Source organism: Podarcis gaigeae (genome assembly GCF_964106915.1).
Source record: "Podarcis gaigeae genome assembly, chromosome: 6".
Lineage (NCBI taxonomy): Eukaryota > Metazoa > Chordata > Lepidosauria > Squamata > Lacertidae > Podarcis > Podarcis gaigeae.
In genome coordinates, this window is record NC_139682.1 from 28,176,498 (window position 1) to 28,192,327 (window position 15,830).

The following is a 15,830-nucleotide window of genomic DNA, read 5'->3' on the forward strand; positions in this document are numbered from 1 at the left end:
ATTTTCATGGGAGAAATATTGGAGGGTATGCATGATGGTGCTGCATACACAACAGCAACACATGTAAGTATGTATTGGACTACTGCCAGACAGAGAAAGCGGTTTAATAGCCTGTGACAAAATTTCCCTCTAGGATTAATGTGGGTTAGATTGGATGAATCAAGGATGGGGGATCCTGAAAGACAACAGCTCCGAGAGGACTGAGCCATGGATCCCCTGAAGAGAATCAGGACTGTAGCATAACTGAGGCAAGCGGAGATGGATAAAGCTCTCCTCAGCATCTTTCTTTTTTGAGGAACCTCGTTTTTTACACGGAGGCTTCCTAGCTCTCTGAGGCGGCAAGCAAGGAAGTTGGCTTTAAGAGCGCGCGAGAGGAGAAACAAGTCCATTTCTGTGCTGTTTTTCCGAGCCGCCGAGATTTGTAAAGTTAACCGAGCCGCTCGAGAGAAGATACTACGGCCGCGCGCGCCAACCGCCCCCCCCCCCCAATCTCCCTCGGTGAGGGAAAGGAGAAGGCGGGAGGGGAAAAAAAAAATAGAACAGCGCGCTCCCGCCGCCGCCGCCCAAACCGGAGGCGCGTTCCCGGTCCAAGGCGACGCGCGCGCAGCCGGGCCGTCACGTGGCCTCCCTGAGGAGAAGAGGAGGAGGCGGAGCCGCGGCCGGGCTCGAGGGTCGGTGTCCTGGAGGTTCGGGCTCGCGCTGACCTCTCCCCACCCTCAGCCTCCGCCCCCCACCCGCTTCTCCTTTCCCGCCAGGGCAACCGGCGGCGGCGGAAGGAGCGTGGCGGCGTTGTTGCCCGAAGCCGCTGCTTTCTTTCGGGGGCCGGGAGCGGGCGCGTTAAGCGGGAGCAGCAGCGCCACCAGGTGAACGCGCGCGACCGGATTCCGTGTGGTGTGTGCGTGCGAGGCGGGGCCGAGCGGGTGGGTTCCCGGCGGGGGGGGGTTGCGTATGGGGGGGCGGGAGGGCCGAGCGGAGGAGCAGTTGCCCGGCAGCCCCAGCAGGCGCGAGGGGAGCAGGGCCCGGCTGTGGGAGGGGCTCTGGTGACAGCCGTTGAGAGGGACGGGCCTGGTCAGGGTCGCCCGGGACGAAAGCGGGGGGGGGGGGGAGCGGGGCGGGGGCTTCCCAAGGGCCGTGCGTGGCGACCGGGGAGGCCTGGCACTACCGAGGGCGAGTGACGGACGGTGCCAGGTCTTTGGGAACAGGGGGAGGATGTGTTTCAGGAAAAGCAGCGTATTGGCTGAGCCCGGATTTGGGAGGAGGAAAGTGTGTGTGTTGGGGGGGGGGGGGGTTGTCCTCGTACTCGGGCCTGGTCTCTCAACCCGCAACCCACCCACCCCGGCTTACTAGATGCCCTTTGACTACGAGAGAATGGCCCAGGTTTAGACACAAGGTGGGGGGACCTCCAGGACAAAACACAATGGCCGCCCCTTTGCCTCGCAGCGCCCAATCTCTTAGGCAGTCCTGTTTTTTTGGTACAAAACTCTTGCTTCGTTTGGTTTCCCTTGGTCATTGGTAGTGCACACGTGGAGTTGGCAGCAGAGGTTCGCCCCTGAGTCCAGAAGGACTGGGTCTCCAAACTATATTTCCAGCAATTGTTTTGTTTTTAAATCGCTTGTCAAATGTGCCAGGCTTTTTGAGGTGGGCTTCGTCTCTTTTCAAGATGCCCGGAGTGGTATGTGTAGTCGGGCTTTATGCTTCTCTTAAAGCCCTGAGGAGCCCAGGCTGAATAATTTATCTGCAGCCTGACTTTTTCACTAAATTATTCACACACGTCTATTTCAGAATTATCAGATAGACAAAGAGTTGTGCTGCTGGTTTATAACTTGGATTGATCGGGATAATGGAAAAAGTTGATATGGATGGGCTCATTGTGTGTAGGTGGGCTGCCCTTTGGGGTTAACAAATCTCATTAGAACCACAATTCTTTTTTGACATGATATGTATACAAAAATTACTAATCTCAAATGGTCCTGCTGGTGTCACATAAGCTCTGCGTATATGATAGGTTGGATATGAAATAACATGTGATGTATCCATGGAAGTTTTAGTATCCTGTTTGATGATGGCTCTTACCTGATGTTCCAAGTAAGAGGTCCTTATCCCAAGAAACCTTTTGAAATCTTAAAAACTGGAGAGTAAGTCGTATACTGTTAAGTATGGGAATTGATAGCACTTAACGACTTGGTCTTAGAGGCTGTTCACACAGCAAAGTTATCCTAGAATAACCCTGGGAAAGAACATTGTCCGAGGGTGACCCTTTGGCCTAAGTTAAGGGACCCAGAACCCTAAGAACATCAGCACTTTTGTTTTTAAAGTTTATTGGTTCCTTCTTTATAGAATATTTTGAATGGCACATTTTACTCCTTTGGGTTTATATATTTGTTTGAAAACAAATGATCAAAAACTATCAGCGATGCATATTGTAAGCATTGTTTTGGTCATAGGGCGCTCACATTACCATTTAAAATGCAAGAAAATTCAGTCATATCACTACTGGCTGGAAATGTCACTGAAATAACAAATGATGTAACCTGTGAATAGTAGTAACTTCTGCAAATTACTTGGGACTGTTGGGGGGTTGAGATTCTTTGGTGGTTTAAAGTTTGGCTAATTATTCTGCTTGTTCAGCCCTTGTTCCTGTAGTCTTAACTCTTGAGGGTTGTTTTGCAGGTGGCAAAGTGTAACTTAAATGGCTGCCAAATTTAACACAGGAAAGAGAATTCTAGCTTTGGACTTTGTTTGCATTTAAATTTGATATGCCTTCCCTTTGTTTAAAGAAATTACTTTATAGGTGCAAATACAACCCCTAATAACAACTTGAGCAAAATACTGGTTTAATATGAGCAATTGTTTTATTGGCACTCTTTTTTTAAAGGAAAATGGAGGGTAGAAAGGGTCCCTCATTCTCTCTAATCAATGCAGAGGCTCATTATTATTATTTATTATATTTATATACCGCCCTTAATCTGAAGATCTCAGGGCAGTTCACAAGATAAAAATACAAGATAAAAACGCAAATAAATAGTTACAACAAAACAAAACAATTCCCCCACATAAGTACTTGGATGTATTTTGTGGGTTAAGATGCAAAATATATGGGTTTGAGCGGGAACTGAAAGAACCTTTCTAAGTGGAGTTTCCAGTGAATTGAATATGATGTGGAAAGTAGTATTATTTACAGAGAAGGGATCAACTTTGTTGGAATATACTTTAGTATCACAGTGCTTCAGTATATATATTTGTGTGTGTGTGTATGCTACTGTTCATATAAAATTTCATAGCAGTGTACAAAGTTAAAATAACATCAACTGTAGTCAAACAGTGAATGGGAAATACAAATTTCTGTTAAACAATATTGGATAAAATGTAACAAGTATGTAATGTAGAGCGTAATATTTAATACAGTATTTAAATATGCTGAATCTATAAACTTCTGGAGATTGTTGAAAATTACCGTTCACTGGTAAATAATTGTGAGTGGGTAGGAACTTGGAGAAATGCAACTGTGTGGATACAAATGCTAAAAGAATGTACCAACACAATTATCTTTCTGAGTTGTAGCCTTAGCTCTTAAACAAAAGAATTGTAACTTATTACACAGCAAAATATTTGGGAATAACAAATCACTGTGAATTGCAGCCTTTGGTCTTCTACATAAAATATGGTACTTTATCTAGCAGTTATCTTCTTACTGAGCAAGTTTTTGTTTTTCATAATCTAATCGAAAAACATATTGGGCTGCAATCTATACACACATGGTATAAGACTCACTGAATTTCATGGGATTTACTTCTGAGTAGTCATGTGTGGTGTTGTACTGTTCATTGTGCTTTTTTCATAGTACACCAATTGACTGGGCATCAGAGTACTTTTTGTTGGTGCTTCTCCCTCAGCCTGGTCTCTGTTTTCCATTTATTTGTTGTGAAATATTCCACTACTCATACATTCCCTAATATGTTAAGTTTTAAATTTTTGCAACACAATGTTTTTTCATTTCTATGAATTAATCCAACTCCTTCTTTCTGGTTCTGTTATGATGGGTGTAACTCTTCTATATTGTAAACATTTTCTTGTAAACCATCATGGGAGATGTTTGCCTAAAGGGTGGTATACAAATATACCAAATAAATTTATTTTAAATGCCCTTGTTGCTATTCTGCATCTCTGCTGCTGTATATGAGAGGTTTTTTAAAGTTCAAAAGGTGAGACTCTTATGACATATTATGCAAGCAGCTGAACTGAGAAAGAGTAAAACTGTTAGGATCCTTGTTTTGGCTTGGCAGATGCACACATCTTTTTGCAAATATTATTTATTACACTGTGTAATTTGTCCATGTATGTTACATATTCTTCACAATGTGGGACACAATGTGTCCCATTGTGGACTGGGCTACAACAAAAAATATGATAAGATCTAAACAAAAAAGCATAAAACACCAATTCACAGTAAAAAAAAGTAGAGTATCAGTTACAAAAGGGAAAACAGATTCAGCCATACCCAAAAGTTCAGGTAGACCTTGGAGGCCACTAGAAAGAAGTCTCTTCCATGTGCTGCCGTGCCTTGAGTCTTCTAGGGCAACAGAAATGCTAACAAGGCCTCCCACAGTGAAAACACCTCTTAGTTTGGTCTGTTTGGGACAAGTTGATCTTTCATGTATGTTTGATCAATACCATTTAGGACTTTATATATCAAAGAAAAGACCTTCTTCAGTGTATAGCCCACCTTTGTGGTGGTCTCACCTGAGGCAGTTTACAGTATGACAAAACCGTATACCAAAACAAGGTAAAATTTAGTCAAGGAATAAACTAACAATAATACTAATAGGAGAACAAAAAGCCAGCTGGCAAAAAGATGGCTTTAAAAGTGATTGATGCCGCTCCTTATGTTGTCTCTGTGGTCTGTTGGAAATTCCAAATCACTTTTTGCAACCAACTTTCTACCTTCTGTTCTTCCTTCTCTCTTGAGTCTGAAGGAAAACTTGCTTGTAAAATATGTGCCACCTGTATAGGTCACTCACAGATCTAGTTTGCATTCTTTAATACAACATCTAAAGTGGTCCTGGTAGGGCCACTTCAGATATTAAAGTTTTCCTATAGGGAAAGCATTAATGTTCATACTGCTCATTTGGGGGTGATTCCACATCTCCATACATATAGTGTAGCTGTAATTGGCCACACTTGCATGTTTAGAAAAAGTTGGTGTAGCATGTTTCAGTCTACCTGTTGAGTGCTTGGATTTTTGTGTACAGTACTAATTTGTGTAGAAAAACCTGTCTGAAGCAGTTTGCAATAATTCCCTACTGTTATCCTAGAACAAAGAAATTTTAGACACATAGTGGGATTACTTATCGTCTTTTTTATTTTCTCTAACCTTTTGCAGTTTTTGCCAAATCCTGGTTGCTGCTTTGCATAGCTAAAGGATCTGTCACTTTCACTTTTTGCATCTTCGACCAAACATTTGTTCACCCACATCTTATATTACAGCAGTTCCATCTTGCTACTATTGCTCCAGACTTGCTTTGTGGTCTCTAAAAACAAATGTGACATGCACTGACTTCTTGTCTTTTGCTACACCAGGTTCTGGTCCTTAGAGCTAAGGCTGCCCAACCCCCACATTCTCATGTTCTGCACACTTACCTGTTATCAGTTTTCTTTCTTTCCTTTTCTTACTTTCTATGTCTCTGGTCAAATTTCCCCTATGATGTAGGTTGTCCACCTGTGCCCTACGTGGTCAGTACAGGATTAACAAATGGGCAGAGTAGGCACCAGACTATGGGCCTTTCCTTTTAGGGGCCCCATGACAATGGATCAAAATAAAATTGATTTGATCTTGAGAGAAAATTACAAAAACGGAGATAATGTGTGAGCCCTCCTCCCCCCGATTTTGAGTGCCTAGGGGCCTCCACAGGGTTTAATCCAGCACTATAAATGGTTTGTGACGTGGATACTTTTAAAGTCTCCGCCTGAACAAATCCTGAATATTTTTATTTGTTGTATCCTTAAAATGAGCATCTAGTTAAGTAAATTAGCCTGAAGTTTAATGTAACTTGTCTGGCACTGTGACATGTGTTACAATGGAGGTCTAAGATTTAGCAAGTGTCAACAATGGTAGACAAACATTGTGCATGTCAAAACTTGAGACAAACATCACTGAATATCAACACTTAATATACATTAAAGGTAAAGGGTAAAGGGACCCCTGACCGTTAGGTCCAGTCGTGACCAACTCTAGGGTTGCGGCGCTCATCTCGCTTTATTGGCCGAGGGAGCCAGTGTACAGCTTCCAGGTCATGTGGCCAGCATGACTAAGCCGCTTCTGGCGAACCAGAGCAACACACGGAAGCACTGTTTACCTTCCCGCCGGAGCGGTACCTATTTATCGACTTGCAGTTTGATGTGCTTTCGAACTGCTAGGTGGGCAGGAGCTGGGACAGAGCAATGGGAGCTCACCCCGTCACAGGGATTCGAACCGCCCACCTTCTGATCAGCAAGTCCTAGGCTCTGTGGTTTAACCCACAGCGCCACCTGCATCCCTTCATTAATGTACATACATTAATGTACTCCAAAAAATTGGGCAAAACAACTATTTTCAGACTTAGCAGGGATTCACATGTTAAAGTCAACATGCATTAGATTTTGGCTATTAGTTTAATTAATTAAAAATTACTTTAAACCTTTAGTACACGCCATCCGACATCCAATTTGAAATAATCCTTAACCCTGCTGAGCTTTGAAAATGTGCTAGCAGTTTCACTGTTGCACCACTGAAGAAGTGTGATCAAGCAGTCCTGACTAACAGTGCTGGGTGCCTCAGTTATATTACTGGGTCATTCCATATCAAGTGATCAAATTTTTAATGATTTTTTTTACTTCATGTCATCCAATTTTCTTAAAATTTTGTGCACTTATTGAACAATCAAAACTAAGTTTAAATCCAACATTTTATTTTTTTATCTCCTCCCATTTTTGAGTTATGAGGGTGATGTCATGTGCTGTTGTTCATTTGAGGTTGAATTTGCCCAATTTTAAGACCTGGTAAGGAATAGATTATTATTATTATGTCTTGATATGTAAAACTACAGAATTCAAAGAGGGTGTGCTTTCTTTTCCTGTGACTGTACATCTGAGTTTCTAACACTGACAAGAATAGTGTTACTGTTTCAATGCCCATTACTGATTTCTCAGTCTAATGAAACAATGTTTCATATTTACAAAGCAGAAAAGTAAAAATAAATAAATCAGATGCAGTTATAACATTACTGTATTGCCACTATTAGCTGAACCTCAAGACAGTATTCTCACCTACATCTACCTGTTTTGGCAGTAACACAGCTATATAGACAGGTTTTTAAGGATCTGCCAGTTCTGGTTAACTATAAGCATGAAAGCATTCTATGTTGGTCCCAGCCCATGGTGTGAAGGCACAGGTTGTAGCAGTTTTGTGGAAGCTAAGCAGATCTAGATCTGGTAAGCATTTGGAAGGGAGTCTGTCTAGAAATTCTATGCATGTTGCTTAGAGTTACATCATTTGTGTTCCTTATGTCTTGATGGCTACATGCCAGGTGCCGGGAACATTTGGCTCTCCATATGTTGCTGAATGAAACTCACACCACCCCTGGTAATTGGCCATGTTTTCTAAGGCTGATGGGAGTTGAAGTTCAGCAATATCTGGAGGACCAGATATATACTGTCTCTGAATGCCCGTTAGAGTTAGGGAGTGATAGTAGGAGAAAGCTGCTCTGTTTGTTTCCTGTTTGTAGTTGCCAACTTAACATGTATGGGACATATTGGATTGTTTTACTATCATGGAAGAAAGAGTCTTGGGGCATAGTTGGGAATTCATAAAGAGACAGAATGGTTAGAGGTCATTCTCTGTCACAGAGGTCCAAAGTACCCTAATAGGTTTGTGTGTGTCTGTGTGTGTGTGTGTGTGTCTGTGTGTGTGCGTGTGTGTGTGTGAGAGAGAGAGAGAGAGAGAGAGACTGTTTATGTTAGCTTGGAGTTCTTTTGAAATGAAAACATAATGGACCCTCTTAGCAGATTGACACTGTCAAAATAAATGGTGGAGGTTGCTTGAACCTATGAGGTGCTATGTATTTCATCTTAGGATCTCATGGGACCAGACCCAATGGTTCTGACAGTGGCCCAAGTCCATCTGTAGTGGCTTTGAGCTGGGCACAATGCCAGTCTGACCACACCACCACTTTAATACAAAGGCACGGAATGCAAGAAGTTCTATATGTTTGTCAGGCCTTTCTAATAAAGGAAAGTTGGTAAGCTGAACTGGGCTTTCCTGATAATAAATCTAAGAGGAGGAGAATAATGTTTCTTGGATAAAGTGTAGTTAGACATCTGTTGTGGACCATTTGGATTGAACTGTACACCTATGGGAAAACTTGGGCACCCCTTTTATTTTACAGTATTTTTGTAGTTGGCAGAAGTATTATAGTCTGATATGCTTATGGCACTAATGTCCTTATATAAAATTATGTCAAGCTGCTTGTGTGTTCGTCTGGCCTTATATGGATCCAAAAAAGGGCAAACATATTAGATTACACTTCACGTGTAATTGGGACATTTTACTCAGTTTCTGGACAAATAGCTTGTAAAGGATAGATGCCATAGCTCAGCAATACATAGGATGCATTGCATGCGTAATATACCAGATTCGGCCTCTTTCATCTCAGATAGCAGGACTTGGAGAGCTGCCTATCTGAGGGTTAGATTGATCAAGTAGTCTGACTGTGCAAGTTACTTTCATAAGCAACATTATACATGTGTGTGTTTTTCTTCTTAGGGTTAAACTCAAAGTGTGCTGAAACGATCATCTAAAATGCTTGTTAGGTTGAGATTAATGAATGCCATTTTAAACAACATATAATGAAGAGCCTCTGAAAGTTCATCTTGGTAAGTAAAAAGAGTTTCTTTTGGTTTCATGTAGTGCTAATCATATGTACTTTTCTTTATGCCTTACTTTATGTTCCATAGTTTTGGTGACCCTGTTGGTCTAGGTGTTGGAGTTGGAAATTTTATTATAAGAGGTGTTGAAGTACCCCATCACAAATTCAGTGACATTCTCTTTAGTATGGAGAAAGTCTAGGGTCTGCTGGTTGGTATGGCTAGTGAGCATATTAGTTGTGGTAAAGCTTACAGTCACGCCCTTGTTACTTCTTGAACATGTGAGAGGGTTTGTTTGAAAATTCCTATAGCTATATGCCAAACTGACAGGTGTGTTTTAGGCAAGTACTTTTTAGAAACTATAGGGAAAGCCACTAGAAGAGAATTTGTAGTGTGGAAATTATGGATAGGGAAATCTTGCTCCTCTACTCTAAAACTAAAATGGTTTTACTTTCTTTAAACAAATTATATATATTGGAGTTTAATGAGTAGATAGCACATGAACATAGGGTGGGATTCAAAAAGGTTGTTGAGCTTTTTTGGGAGGGCAAAGTTGTTGAGCTATTTCTGAGGAAAATCGGAAAAAAACAACTCTGCCAATTTCCGCCCGGACATTGCAATATTCCAGATATGTGAACCCTAGGTTTTGTAAACATCTTGTCTGTGCAAGCATTGCCAGATGGAACAATCCCCCCTCTTCTCCCCTGTGCACTGTTTTGGGGGCTCACCCACTCTAGCCAAGCTTGGGGGGCATGTGACAGAGAGGAGAGGGGGAAATCCCCATTGTGCAAGCAGGCATGAATCCACCCCCATGGATTCAAATCAAAGTTTCACAGGTCTAAATTCAATGCTTTCCACAATTCTCTTGTTTGTTTACCAGTAGCTAGAGTGTGATAGCATACAACAAACAGCTGAAAGGAGATATAGTTTGCTAATGTATTTTCTTTTCTTTTTTTTAAGAAATAGAGGCTTGTGGAGAGTTAATTATTCTTCCCCTCTTCTTGAAAAAATTATTTTAGGTTTATTGTTATCTAGGAAGGGCAACAGGACCTCACCCAGAATCTAATCCAGATCAGCACCATGTTGTATGATTTTGTGGATAACGTGATCGTCATTCAACTTAAGATAATTGTGGAGTTATGACTAACAGGTATCCAACCTCTTAGAAAAACAAGTATTAGAATGTTAGCAAGCCATTGATGTCTGTAGTGTGAGCTTTTGCTATGCAGATATAGCCGAGAATAATGCAGATAACCTATGTACAAATAAAATTATTCACTAATGAAATGGTTTTAGTATTTCAGAAATTATCAAATGCCAGTTGCAGATTGTCAAATGTTCAGAATTTAATAGATATGTAGCCTAATCCAGTCATATTAATTTGCAAATAAGTCTCATTTAGCTAAGTGTAACCTACTGCCATGTATGTTTGTATAGGATAAAATCTTATAAAATAATTATAATATTTAATAAAGAAACATTAAGCATATATGCCCTGTTGAACTCAGTGGAACTAACTTGTGAATAGTCATGCATAGGCTCATGTTCTAAGTGAGCTATAAAGTCATCAGCATAAAGGAGGAAAAACTCAACCTTAATGTTGTGTGTTCAGTATGTGAGAGTGGCCTCAGATATTTAAAATTCCTATGCTGCATAAATACTTGTATACCAATTTCATATATAATTCGCCAAGTCTTATCTTGGTATGGGTGGAGAGACTACTTTATTATCAGAAAATGATTTTGGTTAGCTTTATTTATTTATTTATTTATTTAATAGATTTCTAGAACCCCTTCTGTAAACTTCTGGCTCTGCAAACTCTCCCTGGATTAGGGAAATAAAACATGACATGCTGACTTCCTCAGCGCAGATCAAACAAACAAACATTTATTTATTTGATTTTTTAACATTCTAAAATTATTTGTTACTATGTTTCTTAATAACTAAGTTAACATTAAACAATACAGATGTAAGTATGTTAGCCCTATGGTTAATCGCTAAACGGAAAAATGCCTCTACCATATACGCAAATTTAATGGAGACTTTCCTGTGTAAATGAAGAACTTTTTAAAAATCACTCCTCGCATTTTACACTCTGCCTACCAGATATAGGGATGTATCCAACTAAATCAATAAATGGATATCCTTTTTTAAAAAAGATGGTTTTACTTTTTATCGTTGATAAAAAATATTTGAAGGATTATGTTGACTTTTGGTGAAACACTTAGGAACTAATATAATGATGTCCATGCTTGATTTGGTTCAGAGCAAAAAAAACCCCACCCCTTAATTAATTTTAACTGGATACATCTGCAGATTTGTCACAGCTGAAGTTTTCAGAGGATTGGACTCCCACTGTCTGCAAAAGCAGACCAGCAACCTGAATGCCCCTATGGCTCAATTTTTCTGGGTCAGCTTAAATTGTCATGCAGCTTCTGATACAGGATCTCCAGGTAAGCTATTTTTTTATTAGCAATATATATTAATAAATGATAAATGAAAACATTAGTTTTTTTGGATTTACTTTATATTTGCTAAGGCCTTTCTAGATAGGTGCCTTCTCTGGGGAGGAAAACCTGTTCCTTTAGTACTATATTAGTAAATGCACAGCGTCTGAAGAAAGTAGAAAAGCTTTGGTATGTATGTCAGCGATGTCATGGGTACCATCCAGTAGATGTTCATGTCACTGCTTTCCCTAATAGTTGTATTATTGTATAATAATTGTACTGTAGTTGCTCAGTATTGTATAGCTGTATAGTAGTTTTTATTGTGGTGAAGGTAGAGGTTTCACAGCAATTGCATTTGGCAGCCCCATTGCTGGGGAGCAGTGATTCACAGCAGCTGTAGGAGCGCCAGACGATGTGCCAGTGACTACTGGCTAAAGCTGTGTCAGAGCTGTGGAACTCCCTGCCTATTGACATTAGGCAAGCACCTTTGCTGTACTCTTGTTGGTGCCTATTTAAAACATTTCTGTTTAGACAAGCCTATCCTTACATGTAGAAGTTATGTGTATTTTATCTTTCTTTTTTTTAGGAAGTTTGATTTTAATTAAACCGTTGAAAGATTTTATATACTCAGTTGTAACTGTTTTTAATGGATATTTTTTAATGTTTTACTTCATATTTTTGTAAACCACTCAGAGGAGTTGTTTGTTTTTGTTTTTACAATCAAGCAGTATATAAATGCCAAATACACTTCATTTATTTATATATATATTTAGTTCATTTGTTAGTTATTGCATTTTCATTTTACCTTAATCTCCAAGGAGCTCAAGGTAGCATACATGATTCTCTCCTTCCTCTTTTAATCCCCACAACAATCCTGTGACGTAGGGTGGGCTGAGAGGCAGTGAGTGGCCCAAGATCACCCAGTGAACTTTATGACTGAGTGGTGATTGAACCCTGGTCTTCCAGGTACTAGACCAAAACTACACTCTAACTGGATAAATAGATCACTTTATCATGCATTCCATAATTATTTTCTAAAAGAAAAATGGGGAGTGACTTTGCTAAAAGAACCCTTGTGGTTTCATAAGAAGACAAATGCTGTGTCAGTTCCCCCCACAGTATGCTTTCCCACCACCATTAAAAAATGCTAAATAATTTCCTTTCCTTGGTGGGCAGAGTGATGAATTGGGTTTTGAGAAAGTCATTGGGACTCTCTCACAGACTCCTTTGGGAGAGTTTTGAGGTGGTGATTTTGATTATTCTTATTTTAGGGGGTGGGGGGTTCATTTCAGCCTCAGTTTGTATGTAAGCAGCTTATGAACATAATACGTTTTGAGATCTAAACAAGGTAAGAACAAAATAGAAATAGTATTAACAATAAGCTGTGCTTGTATAGATGTAAAATTGTGCATGTGTTTATAAATAACATATTTTAAATATATAAATAATATATTTTAAACGTATTTTCTTTTATAGGTTTGTCTTAATACCTGATTAGCTTCCTTCAGCAAATTACATAATCATGGTTTGGGGTGATATGCCTAAATTAAAAGATAACCACACTTCATCATATTCTTCAACCATGGAAGACCTGGATGTGGATCTTGACTCTGGACTGGAGGAAGATGACATTAAACATGAGAGCCCTTGTGAAGATTCCACAATCTTTGTAGCTTTTAAAGGCAATCTTGATGATGATGACTTCAAACAGAAATTGGACATAATTTTGAACAATGTTCCTGGCCTTTTACACCTGGGTATTTCACTCTTTTGTATTTTTTTAGTGAAAGATTTCTTAATTAACTTTTAAATATTAGATTTAGACATGTAAAATTGCAATTCATTTATTTAAAGTTAAATTGCTCTAGAATATTGCAGACTTTTTACTAGTTATTTTTAGCGAAAAAATATATATCCCACTCTTCTTCCTGAAGTGTACAGTGTACATTTGAATTGCTGGTTGAAATGTCTTGTGTGAAGTAGTTCAGAGTTACTATTACATATTGATATCAAAACAAAACAAAATCCTTCCAGTAGCACCTTAAAGACCAACTAAGTTAGTTCTTGGTATGAGCTTTCGTGTGCATGCACACTTCTTCAGATACAGATGTGTATCTGAAGAAGTGTGCATGCACACGAAAGCTCATACCAAGAACTAACTTAGTTGGTCTTTAAGGTGCTACTGGAAGGATTTTGTTTTGTTTTGACTATGGCAGACCAACACGGCTACATATCTGTATATTGATATCAGTTATTGTACTTGAGTAACCATGTACATTCTCTGTAGTAGTTCAACAAGTTTGTCTTCTTTTTTCTCCTTTTAACAAGAATCTGAAAAGTTAAAACTGAAGAAGGTGGAACCCTGGAACAGTGTACGTGTTACTTTCAATATTCCTCGTGAAGCAGCTGAGCGACTACGATTGCTGGCTCAGAACAACAACCAACAACTTAGAGACTTGGGAATCCTCTCAGTTCAAATTGAAGGTAGCTGAACATACTTTTGCAGTTGTTCCTGAACTATATAGTATACTTAAGAAACACAGTGTTTGAAAAATAAATATTTCCATTAGCTTTTTGAGTACTAAATAATAGTACACCTCACTGGCATCCTTATATTCTGCCTCAGGGATAGACTACATGTTACACTTTTGTATGTGTACCCTTCTCCCAGCTGTTTCCTTTAGCAGCACATGCCTCGTGAACTCTGACCATCAAATAGCCAGCTTCCGTGCCCCTTCTCCATGTCATCTGTGGTTGCTAGAGAGAGTGGGTAAAACCTGTTATATAAGAACCAGAATTCGTCAGATAAATGGTATCAAATGATGGCAGCCTATGGCTTTTTACATACTGCTTCTCATTTTCACATGCGCTTGAAAATGCCAGTCTGCTGGCAGATCCAAATTATTATTGCTTACATTTTGCATATTTTCCCACTGCTTCATTGATAAGAATGATAAGATGAAGCTGTACTTGAATAACAGCTGCTTTGCTTTGGTAATATAAGAATATTTCTGCTTTCTAGCTGTCTCATTCTTGGCTGCAAGGAAAGAAAATCCTTGCACAGAAGAAATACATGCGTGGATTGTTTTCTCCATTTAAAATGAATAGGAAAACTCAACATACATATCATAACATCTACACCCACAAAAAATTGCTGGATTGGAGCAACTAGAATAAACAACCTTATTTGTTTGTTTTTAATTTATTAAATTTTTATCCAACACTTCTTCCCAAAGGAGCCGAGGGTGGCAAATGAACTCTCAATATTAAGCTTTCAAGTGACTTTTTAAATAAGCCAATAAATGTGCAAGCTCTATTACCTCTTATTTGTTTGTTTTAAATGCATGTTGTTGATCTGAATCCAATATGTCACTTTTCAACAGCCCTTTTTAAATGCTACTTTGTAGTTGTTTCCCTGCCATATTGAAGCAGTATTTATGCTCTGCCTTGAATGTTAATGATTGCTTTCAGGTGAAGGTGCCATCAATTTGTCATTGGCTCAAAACCGAGGCCAAGATGTGAGGATTAATGGGCCTATTGGACAAAACAACTCAGTACGAATGGAGACAGGCTTTCCCATACCAGGAAACCAAGGCAAGTTCAGCTTTTTAAAAGTTAGTGATAAGTTACTTTGTGAAATATGCAACTGTTCTTTCATACAACTCCAAAAACTTTTCACTTTTTGATTTTTCATGTTTGTGGCATGTTTGGGGTTTTTGGGGGAACATTTATAGACTGCTAACAATTTATTGCCATGTGCAAATTTTCTTACTATAACTAAGTATAGAGTATAGTTTTTGAAGCCTGTTTTGATGTTTTATCTTCTAAGACATGCTTCCTCAACCTTGGCCCTCCAGATGTTTTGAGACTACAATTCCCATCATCCCTGACCACTGGTCCTGCTAGTTAGAGATCATGAGAGTTGTAGGCCAAAAACATTTGGAGGGCCAAGGTTGAGAAAGCCTGCTCTAAGATCCTACATGGCAGATTTTCCAAAGTTCCCTTCAAGGATAGATGCTGTTCTTATAACCATACAGAGATACTACATAATTTAACTTCTAATGAGGAAGTTTTGTAATCAGTGTTTAAGGCCTGTGTAAGTGTCTTTCTTGAAGGTCCTGGTTTTTATTTAAAAACAGGAATGTTTTTAAATAGGGAAAGAGAATGTCCCCTTGCTTGAGAAGAAATCTGTTTGCACAATGTCAGATTTCACCCATTGGACTCAGTTAAAAAAGTAAATAAATTGGTTTTGTTTTGCCGCTGATAATAGTGATAATGAAAAACACAAAAAGAAAGCTAAATAATATGTAAAATTCTATGGAAAAATTAAGAGTAGAATCAGGAAGACAAAGCAGATAATATAGACAAAGAAACACTTATTGGGAGAATTTTTTTATGATACTAACTTAATAAGCCATGAAGAGAAATGGAAGAACACAAAGGGTCAGTACCCGTGGATTTGTTGCTGTTTTTGGTTTGGTTCTT

General features: G+C 39.3%; 1 protein-coding gene across 5 annotated transcripts; it reads left to right on the forward strand.

Annotated features, from left to right (window-relative positions):
* The first annotated feature begins 667 nt into the window (after positions 1 to 667).
* On the forward strand, positions 668 to 15,046 carry LOC310847973 (nuclear receptor coactivator 6-like). Of its 5 annotated transcripts, none has more exons than XM_083746357.1 (7): positions 668 to 863; positions 8,798 to 8,907; positions 9,918 to 10,048; positions 11,215 to 11,351; positions 12,822 to 13,102; positions 13,674 to 13,829; positions 14,817 to 15,046. In XM_083746357.1, the coding sequence occupies exons 5-7, from the start codon at positions 12,868 to 12,870 to the stop codon at positions 15,029 to 15,031; spliced, it is 606 nt and encodes a 201-aa protein (XP_083602483.1). In that variant the 5' UTR covers positions 668 to 863; positions 8,798 to 8,907; positions 9,918 to 10,048; positions 11,215 to 11,351; positions 12,822 to 12,867; the 3' UTR covers positions 15,032 to 15,046. The 5 variants fall into 5 exon arrangements, with proteins under 5 accessions (XP_083602483.1, XP_083602484.1, XP_083602485.1 ...); XM_083746358.1 differs by lacking the exon at positions 668 to 863 and adding an exon at positions 1,108 to 1,265; XM_083746359.1 differs by lacking the exon at positions 668 to 863 and adding an exon at positions 6,682 to 7,467 and having other exon boundaries at positions 11,165 to 11,351.
* The last annotated feature ends 784 nt before the right edge of the window (positions 15,047 to 15,830 follow it).